Source organism: Bison bison, unplaced genomic scaffold (genome assembly GCF_000754665.1).
Source record: "Bison bison bison isolate TAMUID 2011002044 unplaced genomic scaffold, Bison_UMD1.0 scf7180017864050, whole genome shotgun sequence".
NCBI classification, from domain to species: Eukaryota; Metazoa; Chordata; class Mammalia; order Artiodactyla; family Bovidae; genus Bison; species Bison bison.
The window spans coordinates 4,584,047-4,609,986 of NW_011494622.1; the positions used below are offsets into that span (position 1 = coordinate 4,584,047).

Consider the following 25,940-nt stretch of genomic DNA (forward strand, 5'->3'; position numbering starts at 1 on the left):
TGTTGAATTTTAGGGAAGCTGGAAAATGGCTAAGCTTTAGCATCATCAAGCCCTAGGTTGTCATTTTGGTTCTTGTACTTAGAAGCAGTGAAACCTTGTATAGATTTCTTAAACCCCCTGAACTCCAGCTTCTTCTTCTGTAGGGTGGGGTGCATTGCAGTACCTTGTGAGGATTAAATGAGGTAGTGTAAAGTATTTAATTAGGTACCTGGTACCCGATGAAAGGAGTCAGTTAGCTGATGTTACTTTAGAATTCTGTGGACTTGTTTGAACATGCCTCTTCCTCAGATGGCATGTATTTCGTCAGTACCACTGATGACTTATTTGTTCCGGAGTGTGAATCACTGAGAACACCCAGAGAACAGATTGTTCAGGATATTATGTGCACCTGTTAACTGTTACAGATGTTAACACTTAGGAATTTAGCTCTTTGATTTGGACCGCTATCACAAATACACCGTAGAATGGGTGGCTCAAAAAACAAACATTTCTTTCTCCCGGTTCTGGAGTTTGGTGGGCCTGAGATCAAGCTGCTGGTAGTCAGACTGGGTGTCTGGTGAGGGTCTTGCTTCCTGGTTCAACAGTAGTCTTCTCGCTCTGTCCTCACGAGGTAGAGAGAGCTCTCTGGGGTCTCTTTAATATGGGCGTGGACCACCCTCAAGACCTAATGACCTTTCTGAGGTCCTGCCTCCAAACACCATGACACTGGGGTGTAGGCTTCACCTGTGACTTCTGCAGGGGACACACACACATTCCGTCCCTGGCACCCTGAAATATTTACTGCCAAGTTAGACTCTGTTAAAGAATTCAAGACTCAATCCCTATTTTCAAGAGGCTTCTGATCTAGTTGGAGATTAAAAACAGCATATCTTTTTTCATAGACAAAGCTACAATTTTGTTTTAGGCTCCAACATTTTTGATTTAGGCTTTACTTGTACTTAAAAGCAGTGAGACCTTATATAGAATTTTTTATTAATTAATTTATTTTAATTGGAGGCTGATTACAGTATTGTAGTGGTTTTTGCCATACATTGACATGAATCAGCCGTGGGTGTACATGTGTTCCCCATGCTGGACCCCCTTCCCACCTCCCTCCCCATCCCATCCCTCTGGGACATCCCATTGCACCAGCCCTAAGCAGCCTGTCTCATGCATTGTACCTGGACTGGCAATCTATTTCACATATGGTAATATACATGTTTCAGTGCTATTCTTTCAAATCATCCCACCCTCACCTTCTCCCACAGCATCCAAAAGTCTGTTCTTTACATCTATGTCTCTTTTGCTGTCTCACATATAGGGTCATCATCACCATCTTTCTGAATTCCATAAAAATGTGTTAATATTGTATAGATTTCCTAATCCCCCTGAACTCCAGTTTCTCCCTCTGTAGTGTGGGGTTCATTATAGTACCTTGTGAGGATTAAATGCGATATGTAAAATAAAGTATTTAGTTAGGTAACCTGGTACCTGATGAAAGGAATCTGTTAGCTGATATTACTTTAGAATTCCATGGATTCGTTTGAACATACTTCTTCCTCAGATGGCATTAGGCTCACTGTTTACTTTTTTAAGTACAAGACTTGTTACCATGTTAAAAAGAAGGGCGAGGCCCCCAAAGCCCCGGACACACCGTTTTCTTCATTTACAACATTCTTTGTGGAAAATAGTAGATAAATGGGTGATATTATAGAGCAGAAGTAATTTAGGGTTTCAGAGAGGAGAAATGTTGATGTGAATGAGAGGGATTGAGGATAACCTGAGGGAAGAAATAATATATGCAAGATCTGATTAGGTGGCCAAAAAGGGAGGTTGTTTTCAGAAGGAAACAGCATAAGCCAAAGCCTGGCAAGTGGCTACAGTTTGAGGAGAGCTGTGTGGAAGCCATCCTGACTTCACTCCAGGTTTCTATGGGGCTTGAGCGAGGGGGCCAGTGCCGATTGCTGAGGGACTCACAGGCTGGAGCAGAGGGGTCCTCCTCCGAAGAGGAGGCTCAACTCCTCCAGGGACCTCCCCAGAGGAGGAGGCGCTGAGAGTGGTCCTTGAGGAAGGGGCTTTGACAGCACTGCACAGCGTGGGTTGGGTGAGAGATAGAAAGGTTGACATGAAGGAAACAGGCCGTCCAGCGAATGCAGCTGACCCACGGGTGAGAAGGGTGGTGTCTAGAGGAAGAGGGCGAGAGGAACTTGTTTAAAGATTCAGGACTTGGAGATTCATATTTACAGGAGGGCGGATATCAAAGATGGTATTTCGAGCCTAAAGGATAGAAATGATGGGTCTCGTGCGGAAACGGAGAGGGGAGGAAAGCTTCCTGTGCAGGAAGGAAGGTAAGTCTAGTGTGGACTGGCTCAGATAGGGAAGTAGTTTGGGAACAGTTTTAAGATGACTTATAATTCTACCACTTTAACACAGTTGTTCCTTCCTTTATATCTGTGTTTTGCACTGTAGCCCTGGTTCATAGACCCACGTATTTAGATACCAGCAATCGTAAATGTACCTGCCATTTTGCATTTTAGAATCATTAATATCTATTATGTAGTCTTCATAATTACAGATATTATAGGCTGTTTTCTCCATCTGATATATCCCTGGAGCTTTCTGAAAACAGACACCATGCTGGTGTTACTCACTTCTGTGTGTCTAGAACCTAAGAAACGATTAACAAGTGTTTGTTTAATGAAAGCATATTGACCACATAGATTATTCTTGTGCTTTTTCTTTGTAGAAGTTGCTACAACAAGCCTATGGAGTTTGGTGACATGCATTTGAGTTGCCTGGAAGAAGTCAGTGCTCTTTGCTTATAGAACCTACTAAGTCCAAGGTTAAAATAAAGACTTGGTTAGGGAGTGTTAGACTTTGATGATTCCAGGTTTGTGTATGCTTCTTATAAGCTGTTTCCTCATCTGTTCAGTAACTGGCGGGAAAAATCACATGAAAAACTATCTTTGTGTTTTACCATTAATGAAGGAATGAAGGTGGCTCTATCACACAACTGTAATGGTCATTAATGTCCTAGCAAGGCTTCCTTTTGGAGGACATTACCTGAGTGTGTTCAGCCTGGAGATAACTTCTCCATGTATGGAAACTTCAGAAAGTTCTCTGCTAGTCAGGTGGCATTTGGCCACGAGACACATTGACGCATGGTTACTTGAACAAGTCAGGGCTTTATGACCCTCAATACCAGAAAGTCCTGAGATGGCCAGGCTGGGGCTGCAGTCATGGCTTAGTGGTGTCTCTGGACACCTGAGCTTCTCCCGTCTTCTCCCATCACTGCGTGGCTTTCATCCTTGGGGGTGCTGCGCCTCCATCCCGCTGCATCCTTGTCCCAGGCAGGAGAACTAAGGAAAGTCAGGGACAAAAGACAAAGGGGCCTTCCCGTGGAGCCCGCCCCTGTAGGAAGCCTTCCTGGAACCCCCTCCCGGCCAGTTCCGCTCATGTCTCGTCAGCTAGAACTATTTCAGATGGCCGTCCCTAACTGCTTGAGATAAGGTTAGCATTTTTGTCTGGGGCCTCGCTTGCCCTGATCAGTGTGGTCCAGTTAGTGGGGGAGAAGGAGATGAAGGGTGTTGGCAACCAGCAGTCTGCCGTAGGTGACCGCCAGCCAGCGCTCCCAACAGCCCGTTCTCTGAGGGGTGGGGTAGTAGCATCGATGTTCATATGACGCAAAGGAAGAAATAAAAAGATGTGAATCTGAACCCATGAAGAGCTATGACTGATGAATTCGAGTCATCCAGGAATTAGCTGAAAAGCAGAAGAACATATTTTGTGCTCTAAAAGCCAGCCAAGGGAGCTCCCTGGCAGTCCAGGGGTTAAGGACTCGGGGCTTTCACTGCTGTAGGCCTGAGTTCAACCCCTGGCTGGGGAATGAGAATCCAGCAAGCCAGGTGGCGGGTTAAAAAAAAAAAAAAAAAGCCAGCCAGATGTAGCATTAAATCTTAAAATGCTGCTAAGATTGTGTTCTGATAAAGAGTTAATGTTACATAGTTTTATTACAGGCAGATTCTTAGTATAATTAAGGGCTGAGAAACACTCAGAATCAATGAGTTTCATTAGGGAAATACTTAATAATAACTGAATAGCCCCTGAGAACTTGGGTTTATAACCTACCTAACATGAACATGCTCAAAATAGCCATCGTTCTAGGATTATATTTGGTCTAAAAATGTAAGGTTTTCTTTTTCCTGAAGCAGAGGTGTTCTCAGTCACACATACATATTCCTGGAGCCGTCCGTCACCCACAGCTTCCTCACATTGACACAATCCCAAGTCCTGGGGGAAAACGTCCCATGAACCACCATATCCTATAATGATGCAATATTCCCTGAGTGTTATCTCTAGTAAAGGTTATAGATGGAAGTGTTCTATCTGCACAGTCCACTGTGGTTTATGAGGTCCGTGAGGTGGCTCAGCACTTCAAGTGTGGATGGTGCAACGAGGAATAAAATTGTGATTTAAGTGGCCCACGTGGCTCATGGTCACCTTCCTGGACAGTGCAGGTCTGGGAGGTAGAAGCAGTAGGGTTCTGGTTACCAGCGTCAGGGAGGGCGCTGGTGAGGGGTGTAAGAGGGGGAGGAGTCGCTCATGACCTCAGGGTTTCCCTCTTCAGTCGGGGGGCAGGTGGGAACGCTTCTGTACAGGGAATGGAGGTGGGGGTACGTTTAGGACTCTTGCATTCAGGCCTCAGGAACGAGTAGCCCATGGCGCAGCACCCAGCCTGCTGACTTCACCTGCGTTGGATGGTTTTCATGATTCTTATGCAGGATTCACCGTGTTACAGTTGATCACTACAAATAGAGTCTGAAATTCTTCCTGAAAATAGTCTTACCTTCCTGTTCGATCTTTAATTGTTCTCTCTCTTCAATACTCAGGTATCAAATTGTAGTGGAGATAATCCAGGCAACAACAATCAGCAGCTTCCCGCAGCTGAAGAGGCACAAAGGTAAGGACCAGTTCATTTTCTCTGCTTTTACGTCCTGAAGGTCCTGGGTCTAGTTCCCCGTCTTCTCTCTCCTGTCAGAGTTTTGACATGTATGGAGTATACACTTAAGTATTTCAAACTTGTTAAAATATTGCTATATCAGCAAAAGAGAAAGTAAGTATGGTTTCATCCTAACAAAAACCTTTGTAGTTCTGTGTTCCCTGATAAACTTTGTGTTCATAATTTTTAGAATATTGTAGTCAGTGGGTAGAATCATGCTGCTGTTCTGTTTACATACTAAACATAGTTTCATAGTTTTTCCTCATATTAAAAGGCTCCCCCCAGATAGAATTGTTTTGTTAGTTTTTGGAGAGCTCTGTTTTAGAGAGAGTGCGATCTGGTCAGCGTGTTGGCGGGCTGAGCATCTGGGAAGCGCCTCGTCTGGATGTTAACCTCTTCCCGCCGCCCCACCTGCCCGCACTGCTTCCTTAAAGCTGGACAGTCGGGCTGTGCTCGAAGTGACCATGTAGCGATGCTGCCAGGCTGCGTGTGCGGCTCTAAGCAATTTCATGTCCAGGGTTGTTTCTCCTTAGCCTTCGTTTCATGTTCTCTTTGTGAATAGTAAACTGAAGAAGTGTTAAAAAAAAAAATGAACAGATGGAAGATCCTAAGAATACTTGGGATGCAAACTAGAGATGAGAACTTTTTCTTTTTTAAATGAAGGTAGAATGAATATGCTGAAATATAATTTTGTTGCTACATATAAATATGTTTGTTTCAGGCAAGTCTTTTTCAATTATAATTGTTCATTGATTAGGAATTGGTATGTAATTGTGGAAGTATTTTGAGGATTTAAAGGGAGAAAATACTGTATAACAGGTGGGGAGAAATTACCCAATTGTGTGCCCTCTGAAACCTTAAGGAATTAACTAGCTGACTCTGCATTGACTTTTCTCAGGATAACACAGGAGGGCTGGGAGGACCTCTTTGTATATTCAGGAATGTTCAAATAAGGCTTCCAAGGCTTCAATAAACTCCAGCAAATCCACACAGCACTCTGAGAATGTTTCAGGTTCATAGTAGAAGACCAAATTACTCTCTTTAACAATGTAGAAATTTTAATTTGATTTTTGGTGGCTTTTTTCTTTTGGAATTTTGATGTTTTTAAGAAATAAGGTATCAAATGGTTTTTGAATTCTTTACAATGTCTTAACTAGTTTAATTGCTGGTACTGTTCTAGGGAAACTAAGTAATCATAGAAATAAGAAAAACAAAATTTGAGACCATCTAACCCAGCCCTGGGATTTCTTTGGAAGGAATGATGCTAAAGCTGAAGCTCCAGTACTTTGGCCACCTCATGCGAAGAGTTGACTCGTTGGAAAAGACTCTGATGCTGGGAGGGATTGGGGGCAGGAGGAGAAGGGGACGACAGAGGATGAGATGACTGGATGGCATCACTGACTCAATGGACGTGAGTCTGAGTGAACTCCGGGAGTTGGTGATGGACAGGGAGGCCTGGCGTTCTGCGATTCATGGGGTCGCAAAGAGTCAGACACGACTGAGCGACTGATCTGATCTGATCTGAACCCAGATCTTTGTCCTGTGAGAAAGGAAAATTAGGAATATTTGGAGAAACAGGTTCTTAGAGCAAATTTATAAATACTGCACAATTTATAAATTTTTTGGAGCACTTGGTCTCAGAAGTTTTAAGTGCGCTCACAAAATTTCCTTGCCTCTGACCTTATTTTATCATTCATTCTGGCCAAACATATTGACTGAAGTGTGACTTTTACCCACTAATCCCATCAGCTGCTTGATGGTCACAGAATTTGGGAAGTTTGCTTTGGTCAGGAGGGTGGAGCCCTCATGGATGGGCTTGGTGTTTTATGAGAGAGGCTGCAGAGAGATCCCCAACCTCCCCCATGAGGGGCTTCACCAAGGACCACCCTGGCGCCCTAGTCTCCAGACTGTGAGAAACACGTTTGTGTTGTTTACAGCCGGCCAGTCTGTGGTGTTTGGTTATAGCTGCCCAAACTAAGACACTGGCCAAGTGCCGGCATTCTAGTAGTAATGGAACATATGCTACGACTTCTTTACTGTTGAAGGCGAATAAGCCCAGTATTTCAGCTCCCTCTTTTTTTTTTTTTTTTTTTATAGTTTTTAATTGACTGGCAACTTTATTTTAAATTATATGGGCTTCTCTTAGGTGTGTAAGCCAGCCGAGTTATCACCATACAGTTCCTTAAGCAACAGGGATTTACTGTCCTGGTGTCTAGTCTGATGTCTCTTACCCTGCAAGGCAGTGGAGGGGGCGGGGGGTCTCCACGGGGCTGCTTGGTGGGAGACTCCCCGCCCCAGACCTGGCCCCTGGGTCAGTGGTTTTGAAGGGTGGATCCTGTCAGCACACGTAACAACAGGGATGAATCAGAATCCTGCTTTGGAAATTCAGACATATCATTAAGAGAGTGGACATTTAGGCTTTAACCACTAGAACAGCTGCTTGAGAAACCATAGCTCCCCAATGCCTGGAGCCCTTTTTATCCGTAATTTATTTTTCCCTATTCCTGTCACATCTGCAGTGAGCAAAACCTGTCAGCCCGTTAAGAGGGGTATGAGGTCAATTTAGTGGGAAACTTAAAAGAAAAATCCCAGAACATCTGATTGTATCCTGTGTGTTACCCTAAATTATTATTTTCTATTTCAGCTCCCTTTAAGGCTTTTTCTTTCCCTCACTGCTGTTCTGGGCTCTGAAATGTTAGCAAGAATAAAGTGATTCAAGAGTAATATTTATTTAGCTGACTGCAACAAAGGACAGGATGTTGATCTGGGTCTAATAGAAACTGCTCTGTATAAACACTGCCCGCATGGGGGTGCCGTGCCCGTTGTGTGCCTTGTTTAGAGGATAAGTAGAGAGTTTTGGAATTGAGTATATCAAGCAGAACTGTAGAAGAACTTCAGAATATACTGAATATGTATACACACATACACAGTTACTTGTTGATAAAAACCATAATGATTTCCTTTAGGAATAATTTTTGGATCATATTTCTTATCTGATTTTGGATTTAAAAGTGTCCCTACCTAAAGGAAGGAGCTATTCTAGAGGACTTTTCAGAGTCCTTTTTGTGGCATTGCAGTAATTTGACACAGTTTCTAATTTATGAATGACCTAAACTTACACCGCAGCCCATTGCTGCAGGGCCTTTGCTAGGGTTTCTCTCTGCCCGGCCCTCCCACCCTGAGCGCGGCGGTGCCCCGAGCCTGCGGTCCCTTCCCCAGCACCCAGCGCAGGCCCGTCCCATCGCTGCCTTGTGGCCAAGGGCTCAGCCGTTTCCATCACGCGCCCTCTGGTGGTGGTGGCTTAGTGACTAAGCCAGTCACGTCCAGTTATTTTGTGACTCCGTGGCCTGTAGCCCGTCAGGCTCCTCTGTCCATGGGATTCCCCAGGCAAGAATACTGGAGTGGGTTGCCATGCCCTCCTCCAGGGTATCTTCCCAACCCAGGGATCGAACCCAGGTCTTCCTGCTTGCAGGAGGATTCTTTACCGTCTGAGCCACCAGGGAAGCCCTGTGAAAGTGAAAGTGGCTCAGTCGTGTCCGACTCTTTGTGACCGCATGGACTACACAGTCCATGGAGTTCTCCAGGCCAAATTACTGGAGTGGTTTGCCATGCCCTCCTCCAGGGGATCTTCCCAACCCAGGGGTCAAAACCAGGTCTCCTGCCTTGAGGCTCTCTAGTCTCATAATTTATATATCCAACTCAGCTCCCACCTTCCCCCCACAAAAAACTTGAGTCATCGTATGTCCTAAGAACCTGTATTTATTCAAGTAAAGTTCAGGTCCAGAGGTTTTCAGCAAGTGCGTGGTCAGTCATGTGCTGATCTGGGGCATGAACCCACGTATCCTGCACTCGGTGCTCTGAGGGTCACGCTCTGAACTCAGAAGCTGCATGCGCCAGAGCTGTGTCTTCGGTTTCTGACTCCTCTCTGCTTAAGTCACATTCTCATCTGGGAGCAGGCCTCTCCTGGTAATCTGGCATGTGGATTTAACTGATGGGATCTTACTACTTTAAAAATCTGTTGCAAGCGTGTTGGAGGGCCTTCAACCGAGGAAAATGCTGGAAGTCTCAGCACTTGATATATTTAAGGAAGGAAACACGAATAAAAGGTGTGCTGCAGGCCCCTGGCCTCGCCTGGCCCTCGAGGCCTCTGTCGGCTTCTCTGCTATAACAGGAGAAGCTCCGCCGGGAGCTCCTGCTGGGGCCTCTGCTCATTCCTTAAGTATCCTTCCTACTGAAGGGGAGCGGCACACTCGACTCTGAAACTTCAGGTGTTTGCTGTGATAAGAGAATCCCACTTGTTCTTTTTTTTTTTTTTTTTTTTAAAGCATACTGACCCTAAGTTGGAAAGTAAGGTAAATATTGCGTTAGTTCCTGGGCAACTTTTGAGGTGATCTTCAGATAACTTTGAGGAAATCTGTGGTGATCGGTAACTGCCGAGAACTGCCGTCAGCTCTGCGTTCAGAAGGAAACAGCATTTCTCCTGCTGAAACTTCACTGCTGCTGCTGCTGCTGCTAAGTCACTTCAGTCATGTCCGACTCTGTGCGACCCCATAGATGGCAGCCTACCAGGCTCCCCCTCCCTGGGATTCTCCAGGCAAGAACACTGGAGTGGGTTGCCATTTCCTTCTCCAATGCATGAAAGTGAAAAGTGAAAGTGAAGTCGCTTAGTCATGTCTGACCCTCAGCGACCCCATGGACTACAGCCCACCAGGCTCCTCCGTCCATGGGATTTTCCAGGCAAGAGTACTGGAGTGGGGTGCCATTACCTTCTCCGCTGAAACTTCACTAGTCCCTAAATAAATACACACCCGTTTCTTGAACCCCCATCTCAGGACCTTTTACTGAAACATTTGTTTCAGTGTACAGGAGAGATTTCAGACTTGTCAGCCTGTCACTGTGGACTGAGGCCTGACCTCTGCCAGCGAGGAGCCCCGATAATCCCTTCCCTCCACTGTCTGGGGGGCCTGAGGAGACCTGTGCATCATGGGGGGTGGAACCACATGCTGGGGAGCCCCGTGGGGGTGGGCAATCACAGGCTTGCCTCCTGCACCCCCTTAGGAGCTGCATCTCTGTAGTACTCCTCCCAGTGTGGTGGGGGGTACAGTTTTGCCTTCCAAGGGACAGGGGGCATTTAACAAGGTCTGCAGACATTTCTGGTTGCTACCCAGGGGGAAGGGGTGCCTCTGGCATCTAGTGGTAAAGGCCAGGGATGCTATGAGACATTCCGCCACACACGGGACAGCCCCACAGGGAAGGTTTAGCCACCCGGAAGGTCACTGATTCCGAGACCGTGTGTCCTCCATGGGATTCCTCAGGCAGCCCGCCGAGGCTGTGGCAGTTAGGCTGCGCCTTGCAGTCTGACATGAGAAAAGAAACACTCTGCTGTGGGTGCTTCTTAGTGCTTGGCAGACGCGGGGGTGCCGTTTTCACCCAGCCACGCTGGTGCCGCTTCAGGGCCCTCGGTTTGCACTGTAAGTCACTTCTCTGCCCTTTGCCACGTTGGAGGGAGCGCCCAGCGGTTGTCCCCGGTGTTTCTGTTTTGCAGCAAATCACTTTACTCAAAGGAGGACCTGTATCGTGGGTGGAAGGCTTGCAGCCCAAAGGGCTCTGTGACGCAGTTCACCGGCCCCCGGCAGTGCCCGCAGGGGGTTCCTCCGAGGTCTGACGCAGATCTCTCTTCCAGCAAACGACCCCCTTCCCTTTTGCTCTTACCTCAGCAGAATCTGGACTCGCTAGGAGGGAAGCCAGTGAACACTGATAATGAACTGTTTTAGACGATTAGGGCACTCACGTGTTCTTGGCACCCGTGTAAAGAGCCACTGCCACCCACTGCGTCACCTGCCACCGCTTGTGGTCTCGGCCTTCTTCCTTAACCTGGATAAACACTGTGTGATTCACCCGGCTTAACAGCACACGGCGTTACCTAGGGCTCAGCAGACGCGGCTGCAGGAGGCTGGCACGAACGGGCAGTGTGTCGTCCACCCCCTGGCCCGCGCTTCTCTTGATGAGAGGATTTCTTGGCTGGACGGGTCCTCAGGTCACAAAGAAGCATATTCATCTCTCTCGCTGGATTTCCTAGGATTTTTGCACAATAGTTGCACGCACTGCAGCAGTGCCCTGTTAGGCATTAAGCCCTGAACGTGGCATTAGTTTTCCGAGGCAAAAAAATAAACAGAATTGTCTAAGCAACAAACTGCCGTTGCATTTGTTAGCAACAAGCTTTGTGATCAGACAATGACTTTGGCCCTCAACAAACAGAAGGCATTCACGCGAGCAGGGGACACTCCAGCGGGACTCTGGGATGTTTCCTCAGCTCTGCAGCTGGGTTTTAGGGGAAGGTTTATTCTCTTTCTCCCTTCCCTTTGGAATTTGCCTGTTTTTGTCCTTTTAGAAAGACTTTTAAGCCTTCTCAGGAGAAGAATGTGTTTGTTGTTTAGTGTATATCAGTTTCTTCCTCTCTGTCTCTCTCAATTAGCCTGTTTTAACCCAAAGTTAAAATTGCAGTCTAGGTTTATTTTATAAAAGGCAACTCTTTGTCCTCGCATTTTAAAGTAGTTTAAAGATTATGCACAGAATTTAAAATGTAAGAATATATGTGTAGCATGTTTAAAATAAATGTAACCAATGCAAACTAGTGTAAGGATATATGCTTTAAATCTTTTTAAAATAAATGTAATCAGTGCAGAAGCGTGGAATGCAACTGTGGGAGTTTAAGCTCCTTAGAATCTAAGTGTAATGGAAATAACGTGAGTTTTGGAAGCAGAAAAAAACGAATGAAAAGTTTTCTGAAAAAGTCACAATTCCAAGCAAGTATTTCTTCAGGTACACCCACAAATAATTTCAGTTTGCAGTATGCTAATTTGGAGACAGACTAACAGTTACTTTATTTAAAATTTTTAATTGGAGGATAATTGCTTTACAATATTGTGTTGGTTTCTGCCATACATCAAACGTTTATCTTCCTACTTTCCTCTTGAGACGCTGAGTTCAGTTCTTCGAGCAGGCCCTCCCTGTCAGCCAAGCACAGGACACACTGAGAACCCATCATTGCCGTCAGATGAAAATGCCTCCTCGGTTCAGTTCAGTTCAGTCGCTCAGTCGTGTCTGACTCTTTGCGACCCCGTGGACTGCAGCACACCAGGCCTCCCTGTCCATCACCAAACTCGTGTCCATTGAGTCAGTGATGCCATCCAACCATCTCATCCTCTTTCGTCCCCTTCTCCTCAGTTACACGTTTGAAAACACCTGTGACACGACAGACCCCTTTGAACAGGGCTGACTGCTGACCCGAAGTCTGCGCGTGACCATTGGTGATGGGTGTCGGAAAAGGCGGCTCTGATAGATCCCATGCCTTGTGGTCCTTGCCTGAGCTTTTCCTGCCGGACGTGTGCAGCCTGTCCAGACATGGTTGTCAGCATCTGCACAGACTGACTCTGTGACCTGAGGGTGGTGACGACCACCCTGGGGAACTGGAGGTCTCCCTCGGTGTGTGAGGGCTTCCCTGGTGGCCCCATGGTAAAGAATCTGCTGGCCTAGCTTGAGACGCAGGTTCGATTCCTGGGTCTAAAGATCCCCTGGAGAAGGAAATGGCTACCCACTCCAGTGTTCTTGCCTAAAAAATTCCATGGACAGAGGAGCCTGGTGGGCTACAGTCCATGACATCACAGAGAATCAGGGACGACTGAGCAGCTAACACTTCTCTGAGCGGATAACCTCACTCTCTGCTTCCAGACAGCAGAGCCCTAGGAGGGGAGCTGCTGCAGCTCCCAACACCAGGTCCAGACTGGCTGGTGTCCGCATCCATCCCTGTGCTTCCCTGTCGCCACAGGGTGGGGTGCTGCTGCTAAGTCACTTCAGTCGTGTCCGACTCTGTGTGACCCCATAGACGACAGCCACCAGGCTCCCCCATCCCTGGGACTCTCCAGGCAAGAACACTGGAGTGGGTTGCCATTTCCTTCTCCAGTGGCCTCCCCCAAAGCCAGCCTCCTTCCTCACTGTCTACTGGGTACCACCCTCCCAACTTGTAGCCTGTTTCCTTCTTAACTGCTTCCTTCCACCAGCATTAAAACCAGCTCATTTCTCACCCATTTAAAAGAAAAAAGCCTGCCCTCAACCCCTGCCCCTCCCTGCCTGCAGGTTACGTGTGCAAAGCTAGTCCCTTCTCCACAAGGAGGTGCTCGATGCTTAGTCATTTTTAAAAATTAACTTTGTGTGAATTTTTTGCATTTGCTTTAAATTACATAATGTCAGCTTAAGGAAGCAAACCATTGTAAATATTTTTAAGTTAAATTTTTAAAAAATTTTCCCTGAGACCACAGAGCTCATAGTGGCAGAGACCAAATTCTAATCTGATTCCAGACTCTACTGACAGCCGTCCACAGGACTTGTCCGCTCGTGGTCCTGGCCACAGCTAATTGGTGGCAGGGAGGGCTAGATGCCATGTTGGAGTAAGGTGAACAGCGGGAGGTGAGGAGTCTCACCCTGGTTCCCTCTTTCACAGCCAGGGCTCGAGAGAGAGCAGAGTACCTGATGCATATCGAGGACTCAGCAGAACATTAGCTCTGTTATATTGAACCCTTGGTAACACCTGACACAGATCACGCATCCGCTCAGCGTGTTCCCTGAGTCCTGACGGTGTTGCTGGGCACTGTTGTGGGTGCTGGTGGCCCAGCTGTGTATAAACAAACAAAATGCTACTTTTATGAGGACATACTTGGAGGATAAGTAAACCAAATAGGTGGTATGACAGTCCTGCTATAGAGAAGGTATAAAGCCGCGCGGGAGAAGACTGGTGTTTTAGGGTGGAGGTTGCAGGTACAAAGAGGGTGACCAGAGATGTCTTTGCTGAGCCCTGAACTAGGGACCTGAAGGGGACAGGGAACGGAGCCAGGCAGATTCTTGGGGGATCTGCTGAGATAATGGATAGTGAAGCCCCACAGGAAGCTACCCAGTGTGTTCAGGAAGCTGGTCACCAGAGACCATGTAGAGTCCAGGAGAGGCAGATCCAAAGACAGCCCTGTAGCCTAGTGACTCACTGTTTTATAGATATACGCCATATAGTTATTGTAAAATATTGGCTCTGCTTCTGTGCTGTATGTTCTGTCCTTGTATCTTACCTGTTTTATACCTGGCAGTTGGTACCTCTTAATCCCCTTTACCTGTGTTGACCTTCCCCACACTCCTCTTCGCTCTGGTAACCACTAGTTTATTACTTGTGAGTCTGTTTCTCTTTTTTAGATTCCTTATATAAGTGAAAGCATACAGTATTTATTTTTTTTCTCGCTGACTGACTTCACTAAATATAATGACCCCCAGGTCTATCCATGTCACAGATGGCAAATTTTCAGCCCCACATTTTCACAGATTTGGCCCAGCGTGACCACGTTCCCTCCCTCTTTGGCACCTTGTCCTCTGACTGCCTACCGCCTATCTGTCTCATTCAAGGTAAAGAAACTGCCGCCATGAAGGCTGACCTCCTGAGGGCCAGGAACATGAAAAGGTATATTAACCAGCTGACCGTGGCAAAGAAGCAGTGTGAGAAGAGGATCAGAGTCCTGGGAGGCCCTGCCTATGACCAGCAAGAGGACGGGACCTTCGACGAGGGGGAAGGGCCTCAGAGCCAGAAGGTAGAACTTGGCGGTTTCTTGCTTTGCCATTTCGTGTTTGTTATGAACGCTGATGTCATCACATGGACAGTGCCTTCACTTCTTGGTATTTAACCTAAAACATGTATTCCCTAACATAAACTCACATGTTGACTTTTAGGAGTCAAGAATCCACACTTCTTGGCATCCTTGACTTCTGCGCATGGTAATTGGTGTGATCAGGTGTGAGATGCGTGTGTGTGTGTACACGCCTGTGTGTGTTTTCCTGTCTCCCTTTTGTCCTCCCGCCATCCCAGAGGAGCGTATTTATATTTTCAAGGGCCCAATCAGATTACTCCCTACTAATTGGATAGAAATTACAGTCAGTGAAGCAGAATGTCTCTTAGAGGTTATTTTACTTAGCTCTCGCCACAGTGCTATGAATATGTATTCCATGTCTCCATTTTACAAAAGATGACGAAACAGTTGGTGTAAGTAAATTACCTAGTAAGGCCATGTAGATAGGAAGAGACAGAACTATATAAAAACCCAGATCTGGTTGGTTCACAAGTCTGAGTGTAGCTGAGGACCCTGCACTTGAATGGAAAAGACGCCCTGGCTCTGTCTCTCCTGAAGTTCTTACAGAGCTCTCAACCCACCTTTCCTTCTTGACTTCCGTACTGTTCTTAGTTTGCTAAATCTTTTGGCCTGAAATCAAATCAGGTAATTTCTTAAGAAGAGTAAGTATTTTATTATGGGATAGGGGGAACGGGTAGTTTGGGATGGACATGTACACACTGCTCTGTTTAAAATGGGTAACCAACAAGGACCTAGTGTAGAGCACAGGGAACTCTGCTCAGTGTTACTTGGTAGCCTGGATGGGAGGAATGGATGCATGTATATGTGTGGCTGAGTCCCTTTGCTGTCCAGCTGAAAAATATCATAACATTGTTAATCAGCTATACTCCAATATAAAATAAAAAGTTTCAACAACAACAAAAACGTTATGTTACAGAGTCAGAAAGCCTGACTCTTAAATCCCGGATTCACCGGGGATTCACTTTGGGCAAGTGAGTTAGCCTGTCTGTACTCTGTTTGTAAAGTAACAATAATTGCACAGACCATACAGGGCATGATAATTATGGAATTAAATAATGCACATAAAATGATAATCACAGTAGTCGGTATATAATGAGCACTCAATAAACATCTGTTGTAACTGGCATTAATTATTTGGGGGTATGTTTTAGTGATGTCATAACTGTAAGAGGAATCCAGTTGTGAACTCTCCTTTCAGGATAAAACATCATTCCCAGGATCCTAGTTCTCCACATTCTCTTTAGTCTGATATAGACAATTTCAGGAATATATTGTGGATATTCCACGGGCAGAGAATCTTGGGCCTGGGTCCCTCTTGGTAACATGTTGGGTGTTTTAGGAGAACGTTTATTTACTATTCTAGGCCTTGTGGTCCTTTTGAGTGCTATAGGGATGTATTTCCTATAGAAAAATTAGCCTGTGGGTTAAGAAACAACACACACAAAACATAAAACTAAGTTAATAGCATACGCATCATGAAACCAGATCCAGTGGGACTGGGACATAGTGAAAAGAAGTAAATAAAAATCCCTGACGGGGAATAAAGAGTGATCACAGGGCACCTTCCAGCCTGAAGCACGCCATGGCCTTTGGCGCATGGAACATCCACCAGGACAGTTTTTTGTCTTCTGCCCAGAGATTCTCTGTGGCAGCACCCCTCCCAGAACTACCAGCAGTTTTAGGACAGAAAGAAATGTTAATCCAACAGAGGAAATTAACACAAGAGCATAGTGTTTGCTGTATGGAAGCCCTTAGTAAATGGTAACTGGCATTCTGTTATGTATATATACTTATATTTTTAAACCATCTATTGAGCAGTAGTGTCCACTTTGACCTACCCAGTGGTCTCTTTCCCACTTCTGCACGGAGTCTCAGAATTACTGAGAATTGCTCATCTCAGATTAATGTAGTGAGATTGAGTTCATCTCACGCTAACATATTTGACTCAAAAGTGTGCCATCTGTTCATCCTGGTCACCCAGACCCACACCGTTAGTGTGCGTTACTCAGTGAAAGGCTTATGAAGGCTTCAAGAGAAAATTAAAAGCAAAAACAAAACACTTGGAGTAGAGAACTTAAAGGTTAATTCACCAGCTGAGATATGAGGTGTATCAGATGTTAAATTAGACTTGAGATAGGTCTCCTGCCATTTATTTATGTGTGCACTTTCAGAACTAAACCTAAGAGTGTTCATAAGACACAATAAGAGAATAAAGGCGGCTAATATTTTAGAAGATGTTTTGGGCTTAATTTTGCAAAATCAAGAATTTGTATCTAATTTGGAATTCACTTCAGTCTATGAGATTAGACTGGGAAGACTTCCTTAGAATTGTTGGCTATCTCTCCTGCTCAGCTCCTCCCTGTGTTGAAAATGGGTTGTTCTCCAAGTAATCTGTCATTGCTATCAGAGTTGCTCTCGGAGCCTTCAGACTTCTTTGGAGCCTGTACAGTTAGGACTTCTACTTTAAAATGCCTCACTGGTAGGTTTACCTGAAGTGAGGATACGTTCTATGATTTCCCAAAGTTAGTACGCTACATCCTAAGTATTAATGATCTGTAGCAAGGGATGGTCATTCCTTTAATTAGTTACCAAAAGCTGCTAGAAAAATGCCTGCCCGTTTCTGCCCACAAAACAGATTGAAGACTTACTGTGCATGGCAGAGGAGGTGAACATGCATTGATCATATGCACTTGATTTTAGAAAAATCTCACGGATAACATTTCTGAAATTTTTCTACCTGCTACAATATTAGTTTTAAGAATCTTAAATATAAGTTTTCCTTTTCTTGTATTATACTTGCTGCTGCTGCTAAGTCTCCTCAGTCGTGTCTGACTCTGTGCGACCCCATAGACGGCAGCCCACCAGGCTCCCCCATCCCTGGAAGGAACACTGGAGTGGGTTGCCATTTCCTTCTCCAATGCATGAAAGTGAAAGGTGAAAGTGAAATCACTCAGTGAGTCCTACTCTTAGCAACGCCGTGGACTGCAGCCCACCAGGCTCCTCTGTCCATGGGATTCTCCAGGCGAGAGTACTGGAGTGGGGTGCCATTGCCCTCTTCGCATTATATTTAGACATCATTTTTATTACTAAATAGATAACTAAGGATATAGGAGTTAAGTCCCTTCTAAATTAATTTGCGGCATTTTTCCTTGTTAAGTCCTGAATTACTATAAAGGTCATCCACTTTTTCTTTAGTGGTCTGTGCTCAGGATTGATCGCACTGTGTCTTCAGGTAGTGGTTTTTCTTATGATGTAAGCACTCAAAATGGTAAATGAAGGGGTAATTTTGAAACTTCCATACATTGGACTTTTTTTTTTTAATTTCAAAAAGTAGAATTTTTTTGTGTGATTCAGTAATACATATACACATGTATTATTTTTGAAATTATTTTCCATTATAAATTATTACAAGATATTGACTATAGATCCCAGTGCTACACAGTAAATCTGTTGCTTGTTGCATATCTGTTATTTAAAATTATAAATCTCAAGCCTTTATCAAGCATAGTAGAGAAGTTTTTGTTACATGTAAATAATGTGTATGATATGTATGTTTTAGAAAACTTATGAATTTTTGCCTAACTAAAGAATTTATGACATTTTGATTCCACTATATGGAATCATTCTATTCTATGTGAATAGAATGCTAGACATACAATGGACTTTTATGGGTCAATTAAAATCATATGATACATACAAGAGATTTTTTTCAAATGAATGTGATATTATAAACAAAAAGGCAAGGTATGAAATCATTTGTAGATTTCCTTACCTATATGAAAATAGGATGGAAAACAAAAATACCAATTTATTAGAGTCCAGCTACCTGGTCTTTTAAACATCTCTCTTGACTTTTTCTACTATGAGCGTGGTTGCTTTCAGCAGTCCGTCACGTAAGACAGGGATTTTTATCTGTTTCCTAGAAATGTGCCTGATACTGAGTAGAAGCCAAATAAATCCTTTGCTGAATGAGCTAATGGTTAATAGAAAATTGGTATTTTTTGAATATGTGCACTTTGAATATTCAGTAAGCTTTTTCAATTTAAAGTTTAGGAAGGTGAAACAGGCACTCTGTGACCTTAGAAAATGAGGCATTTTTTTTTCCTGAGTGTGAAAATGAATCCTTTGGAAGTCAAAGTGAACTGATATTTAAATTTAGATTTTTAAAAACTCCTGATTACATTCGCTTCATAGATTCTTCAGTTCGAAGATATCTTGGCCAACACTGTCTACCGAGAGCAGTTTCGAATGTACATGGAAAGGATGGACAAGAGAGCTCTAATTAGTTTTTGGGAGTCTGTGGAGTACTTAAAGAATGCTAACAAGGTAGGATATACAGGTCCAAAGGAATGTTAATCACTGGCTGATGAAAACTTGCGTTTTAGGCAGTGTATCTGTGTTTTTCAATAAAGCTGTAAGATAAGCTATACATTAAAAGAGTATTTTAAACCAGACATATTATTGGCATTATGTTCTAGCCCACAATGGTAAATAAAATTAGATTTTATTTTTATAGAAAATGCTTTTAAGTGTGTAGTCAAGGAGAAAAGATTTACAAATGTACCCAGTTACTGAATTTAATTTCAGGTAGTTATTTTGTAATTCATTATCAAAAGGCACGTCTTACCCACTTTGCTATTATAAGTTTGGTTTTATCACCTGTACCTCATTCTCATAACCTTGTTATTTTTAATAATATTGTAATGTGCACACCTAACTGTCCTTTTATTTAAAATGATTGTGTTAAGGAAGACAAAAAATAATTCTTGATTACAGATGTCTGTTACAGAGGAAAACCTAATAATGAGCATTGTGTTTTGTGCTCGGCAAGTTCTCAATATATATTTAAGAATTAAGCTGAAGAATGTGAAATACGTATCTGTGAATTTATATCAACAAACATATATAACAATATATACAGCATATATAATACATACATTCTGAGAGGCTTATTAAAATAAGCCCAAAGAGCACTATCTACATTAAATTACTCATTTACACTTAATATGAATGTTGCTAGAGCTTAACACCAACTTAGAATACATCGTAAATCATAGACTGTGTTGGTTAAGAACTAAATCCAGTCTCGTAGCATTTTGAAATCTTAGGAATTTCTTTCAGTGTTAATTTATAAGCCACCAATGACCTCATTTTACTCAATATTGTACTAGCCAGCTTTATTACGTATTTTATCTACCAGACTTGACTACAAACTTGGCTTTGGCTGCTATCAGAGGACTACTGTAAAGAGCAATCTAAAAAATTTCCTAAACTATTAAAAACAAGTTGAAAAATGTCAGTACAGTAAGAGGAGGGTATAGCTTCCTCAAATAACTATATTTGATCTAGCAACACTGATTAGGATGTAAAAGTTCCATGATGTTGTTATGCTCATAGTATTCATTAAGGTGTTTGTCTTCATTTTATTGCTACTGTTAAAGACTTTGCGTCATTCCTAGAGTTGTCTCTAGCAGAAATGCAAAGGTTCTGTTAATCAGATGTAAGAGATGTTTGCACATTCAAAGTAGGATCACTGTGACTTAAGTGTCGTGTTTAAGACCAAGCTTGATTACACTGTAGTAAGTCATCATTCTGAAGAATATGTCTCTTACTTCCACAATTATTATATTGACTTTCTTCTGGAGTAGGAAGTTGGCACTTCTATTTATATTAGATGGAAAAGTCAAATTGAATTTAGCTGATGAATTATATTCCTGTGAAACTGAGATTTATGAGAAGGGAATCCAGTGCAAGAAGAGAACTGTTCTCATTCTTTGTTTTTTCCTTCCAGCATTAAAAAGAATTTATATTTGTTAACTGTTCAATGTAAAGTGTTCCTTTTAAGGACTCAACTGGTTTTTTCAAGGTCTGATGCTCACCCCTTGGCCCTGAACATGCCCACAAAGCTGCACACTCACCCCACATTCCAGGTCTTCCTTCCACCTTTAAAATGCAGAGAATTCGGAAGAAAATAGTTTTTCTCAGAGACAGTATTTCATACTTTCTCTTTCCTTATCTTCCCATCTTTTCAGAATGAAATCCCACAATTAGTTGGTGAAATTTACCAAAATTTCTTTGTGGAGAGCAAAGAAATATCAGTGGAAAAGTCACTTTACAAAGAAATCCAGCAATGTCTTGTGGGCAATAAAGGGATTGAAGTGTTCTGCAAAATCCAGGGAGATGTTTATGAGACCCTGAAGGATAGGTATTACCCTTCATTCATTGTCAGCGATCTGTATGAGAAATTGATGATGAAAGAGGAAGAAAAACATGTCTCACAGTTGGTTTCCAACAAGGATGAAGTGGTGAGTCTCATTTACCTTTCTCCTGCCTTTCGAGTGGTTACGCGTTGAACGTGAGTAGGTAGGGCAGACTGTGGGAGTCAGATATGGTGTGCGCCTTCATCTTGTAACATATAGAACTTCGAAGCACCTCACTGCTTCTGGTCAGTGCTGCTTTCTTTGTCCTTCTGACCGGCTGGGTACCGCTACCCAGCACTGAGTCAGAGACCTCCTTGTCCTGCCTGAGACACATGTGAGTCTGATGTCTGAAGAGTGAGGGCAGGACTCTTGGAGGGTGAGGGAGACATTTGCGACTTAGGCCAGGTAAGAGAATCAGTAGCTGGACAGTCTAGCCTGAGACCAGACAAAAAGGATGGGGAAAAGATGAGAGGCAGAGAATGTAGGAAGACCTGCAGGAAATATTTTGGAGTTTAAACACGATCAGGTGAAATTAAGATGTTTTGAAACAAACCTTGTCCAACCATACCTGAAGTCTAATTTTCTTACAGTGTATTAGATCATTTTGGGTAGCCCAGTGGCCATCTCCCTTTCACTATTAATGATTTATATGAATTTGAAGGTTTTGAAAGTACAAAGAAAAAGTGTTTTAGAGTCACTTTACATAGAAAGATTGTAATTTATCTTGGATTCTCTCTCTCTGTCCACTTCACTATGTCTCAAGCCCTGAGGAATCAGGTGCTTCTTCATGATAGTTTTAGAAGTGGATGTCTCTGAACTTCATTCAGACTTTTTAAAAAAAGTTCTATTATGGATCTCTACATTTTCAGTGAGCAGAACCACTAAACTAATTGGTCATTACTCACTGCATTTTATTTCTAGAATAGCACAGCTAAAACAAACTGATCTTTAGCTCAAAAATTAAAATGGTTGATGTGTAAATGTTGTGAGCAGTTTATTCAGATTAGTAAAAGCATGAATATCCAACACATCAATTGAATAAAGACTTGAAATGACTGTTGATATGATAGGTAATAAATCGTAAACAAACATGAAAAATGTCCAGCGTCACCTAGGATTCAAAGAAGGGTGACATGTATCAACGACCTTTTGAAAGTTCCTATTCTTTGTTCTAGTACAGTCACTTTTAGAAATTTATCCTATGAAAATAATTAAAATGTAGGGGGGAAAAGGTTTATGCACTGTGGAATTTATTTTAACACATCTGGGATGGCAAAAAAGCAGAATCAACCCTCAGCAGGAGTAGCAATAGGAATATGCCTCAGTTTATTATCAATTCATAGAATACTCTGCAGCCATAGCAATTATAATTTTGAAGATTACAGTACCCTCAAATATGCATCACTGTAGTAATATATTTTATGAGAAAGTCAGAATACCCTCTTGAACGTGTAAAGGCATAGAATAATGTCATAATACATATACTCATGGACAAGAATTAGGAAGAATATATAAAAATGAAAATAGCCTGGTGTTCTATGATTATTAATATTTTCCTTTGACATTTTTTCTTTTTACTGTTTGTTACAAGTAAGAAAAACTAGAAGAAAAAAATCTAGAAGAAAGTTAAGGAGTAAACGAACCAGAAGACAGTTCTGAGCAGTTCTTCCTGCTCTTGCTGCTCATGAATCTAATTACTAACATGCTGTTTGTTGGTAATCTATTCAGGTGTTTCCCAAATTATGTAGTTCTTTATGAATCTTAAGTCACTTTCTTTTTTTTTTTCTTAAGTCACTTTCAAGTGCTAGCCATCTAACTTGTAAAATAATCTACCTCTTGATTAGTAAAATACATCTTTAAAAGAAGGACTGAGCAAAGTGTATGCTAAAAATACCTTCACTAGTGGGAATTTGGAAATTTTATTTTAAAAGCTCTGGGAGTTGGTGATGGACAGGGAAGCCTGGCGTGCTACAGTCCATGGGGTCACAAAGAGTCGGACACGACTGAGCGACTGAACTGAACTGATTTTAAAGAGACTCGCATGAATTTTTCATAATATCCTAGGAGACCAAAAGCAAGCAAGCCAGGTCTCAGCATTTTGGGGGCAGAGTTTAGGTACAGAACATCTGGGTTTAGTTGGAAAGATAACTCAGTTGCCTTCCCTTGTTCTATGCAGGTTCCCATTTGGGAGATAGCAATATGAAATTTCTTTTCTCCTTTCTTTAGGCTATTAAATATTTCTTTTTTCACTGCAATTCCAAATACCAGTTCCTTTGGTTCTAAATACTGTGATTTTTCACTTTGCTGAGAAAAAGCAGGCTGCTTCTAGGCTTTCTACTATGGTTCTTTCCTTAGTGGAATCCAGTGATTTGGAGCGGTGCATTGTCATGCCCTAGAGCCTGTAGTGTAGGTAATACTGAGGGAAAATTCATCTTTCTGGGATACGGTGGCTCACGTGACGTTCTCCCGCAGGACTCGGGAGGTGAGGTCGGTGAGGAAGCTGTGGATGAAGGCTCCAGTCGGGTTAATGAACAAGCCAGCTTTGCTGTAAACAAGCTACGAGAACTAAACGAGAAACTTGAGTATAAAAGGCAAGCTCTAAATTCTATTCAAAATGCGCCAAAACCCGACAAAAAGGTAACTCTTCCGTTTTCAAGGTTGTCTGTAAAACTTGCCATTTTTCTAATTTGATAGATAGAAATTCTGTAAGTTCCACTCTTTCTGTTTTTATGGGTTTGGGTTTTTTTGCTTAGAGTATAGAATTAGGGGGCATTTGTCTTTTACCTGTTAGGGTCTGGTTTGTGTTTTCCACCCTCGGCTGTAACTCTGTCTTTTGTCTGACTTGTCTGCATGCCTTTGGGAAAGGGGCTGAACTGCCCCTTGTGACATAGTTGATTCTGGAAGTGAGCTAACTAAGCAGGGACAATCTTAATATATATATATATTTTCTTTCAAACACTCCAAGCACAACTTAGATCGTCTCATAGAATTATGCAAGAAATAGATTGGGGACTTCCTTGGTGGTCTAGTGGTTAAGACTTTGCTTCCAGTGCAGGGGATGCAGGTTTGATCCCTGGTCAGGGAACTAAGATCCCATATGCCATGCTGTGTGGCAAAAAAGTGGGGAAAAAAAAGGATTGTTTTGCTAGAAACGAAGAGAATTTGAAAGTTAAAAAAAAATGTAAACAGCATCTCACCCAGGCAGTGGTGCAGCCTCTTGGTTTGCATTCCTGCTTCGTGGGTCTGACAAGGAGTTTTCCCTTAATGTAGCTACGGCTGGTGCTCTTTGCTTTGCCAACCTGATCTCCTCTGGCACCTTCTGTAGGTGCATTCAGAAGCCTCAGTGATGAGTAAGTGCAGCAGGATGAAGAACCAGAGAAACAGAGTGAACAGAGAAACCTGCCCTGGCGGGGCGGGGTGGGGGCGGGGGGCGCAAACATGCTGACGGTGGAACCAAAGATCAAACAATTACAGCCCGTACTGATGACACAGTGCAGGACAAGCTTGTTGCAGGCTCTTTCAAGAAGGAACAGGTCCTTGTGGACTGCATGATCAGGAGAGTTTTGAGGCAGAGATACTGGCTTCACATAATAGAGTTGTGTAAATTGCAGGGTGTCTTTCCCTTGATCTGTGTCTTCTGTAATGTCTTTCTTTCTTTCTTTGTAGTTTTCATTGTAGGAATCCTTCACCTCCTTGCTAAAGTTAATTTCCTAAGTATTTTGTGATTTTTTTTTATGCTATTGTAAATGGAACTGTTTTCTTAATTTCCTTTTTGGAGTATGCATTGTCAGTATATAGAAACAAAGCTGACTTGTGTGTGTTGATTTGGTAACCTGCTACTTTTGTGAACTGCACAGTTTTAGATGGTTTTGTAACTCCCAGGATGTTTTCCCCTGTGACAGATTGTTTCTAAATTGAAAGAGGAGATAATTCTAATAGAGAAAGAACGCACAGACCTCCAGTTGCACATGGCGCGAACAGACTGGTGGTGTGAGAACCTGGGCTTGTGGAAAGCCTCCATCACCAGTGGAGAGGTAGGTATGACTGCTTCCCTTCCCAGTTGATTACGTATTTGTTCCCAGAGTGTTACGTTTGACTTTATCAGATTAGATTTTGTACCAAAGAATTAGGGTTGGGAATCAAATGCTTATATTCATCCTTCTGGACTGCACTGGTCCTGCCTTACTCGCTCCGTATCTCCGTTCTGCTTCCTGACCGGGAGCTGTTTGTTGGGTTGCCTGGTATAGATCTCGTCTCCCTCCCCTTGAGACAGAAAGTTGTCCTCATTCACGAATCGTAAGCAACTTTCAGATAGAAACAGTTGATATCCTCAAATTACCAATTTCCTTTTCTACTGAGGGTTGAAAAAAAATGGAAAACACTACTTGAAATTTGGAGATGAAAAATTTTTAATGTATTTCCGATTGATCCATTCTGCTGATGTCAGTGGCTCAAACATCAGTAGCTTTAAGATCTTTAATAATGAATATTTCCTCCTGGAATTAGAAAATATTTTGCTCTTCTCTGAGGGACATGGGACAGTAGTTTTCAGAATACACCATATCCCTGTTTTTGAATGTAAAAATAATTTCATTTGATGGAAAAATGCTTTATACATTTATATCATTAGTGTAAACTTCCTTTCTGTTTAACTGACTGTTGACACCTGGAGAAGAAAGTCAGGTCCACCCTACCTAGAGATTATCACACTAAACAGAGAAAGTCAGTATCATATAATATCACTTGTGGAATGTGAGTTTAAAAAACGATATAAATGAATTTATTTATAAAACAGAAACAGACTCACAGATTTTGAAAACAAACTTATAGTTCAGTTCAGTCATTCATTTGTGTCTGACTCTTTGCAACCGCATGGACCATAGCACGCCAGGCTTCCCTGTCCATCACCAACTCCCAGAGCTTGCTCAAACTCATGTCCATTGAATCAGTGATGCCATCCAACCATCTCATCCTCTGTTTTCACCTTCTCCTGCCCTCAATCTTTCCCAGTATCAGGGTCTTTTCCAGTGAGTCAGTTCTTCACATCAGGTGGCCAAAGTGTTGGAGCTTCAGCTTCAG

General features: G+C 43.0%; 1 protein-coding gene across 2 annotated transcripts in view; it reads left to right on the forward strand.

The window, feature by feature from the left end:
* Positions 1-25,940, forward strand: part of SNX25 (sorting nexin 25) — a 91,299-nt gene that overhangs the window by 46,471 nt on the left and 18,888 nt on the right. For both annotated transcript variants that reach the window (XM_010835770.1, XM_010835771.1), the window contains 6 exons: positions 4,869-4,939; positions 14,423-14,604; positions 18,856-18,987; positions 20,694-20,966; positions 23,334-23,498; positions 24,764-24,895. In XM_010835770.1, coding sequence (XP_010834072.1) covers positions 4,869-4,939; positions 14,423-14,604; positions 18,856-18,987; positions 20,694-20,966; positions 23,334-23,498; positions 24,764-24,895 — 955 coding nt within the window. The remainder of the gene's footprint in view (positions 1-4,868; positions 4,940-14,422; positions 14,605-18,855; positions 18,988-20,693; positions 20,967-23,333; positions 23,499-24,763; positions 24,896-25,940) is intronic.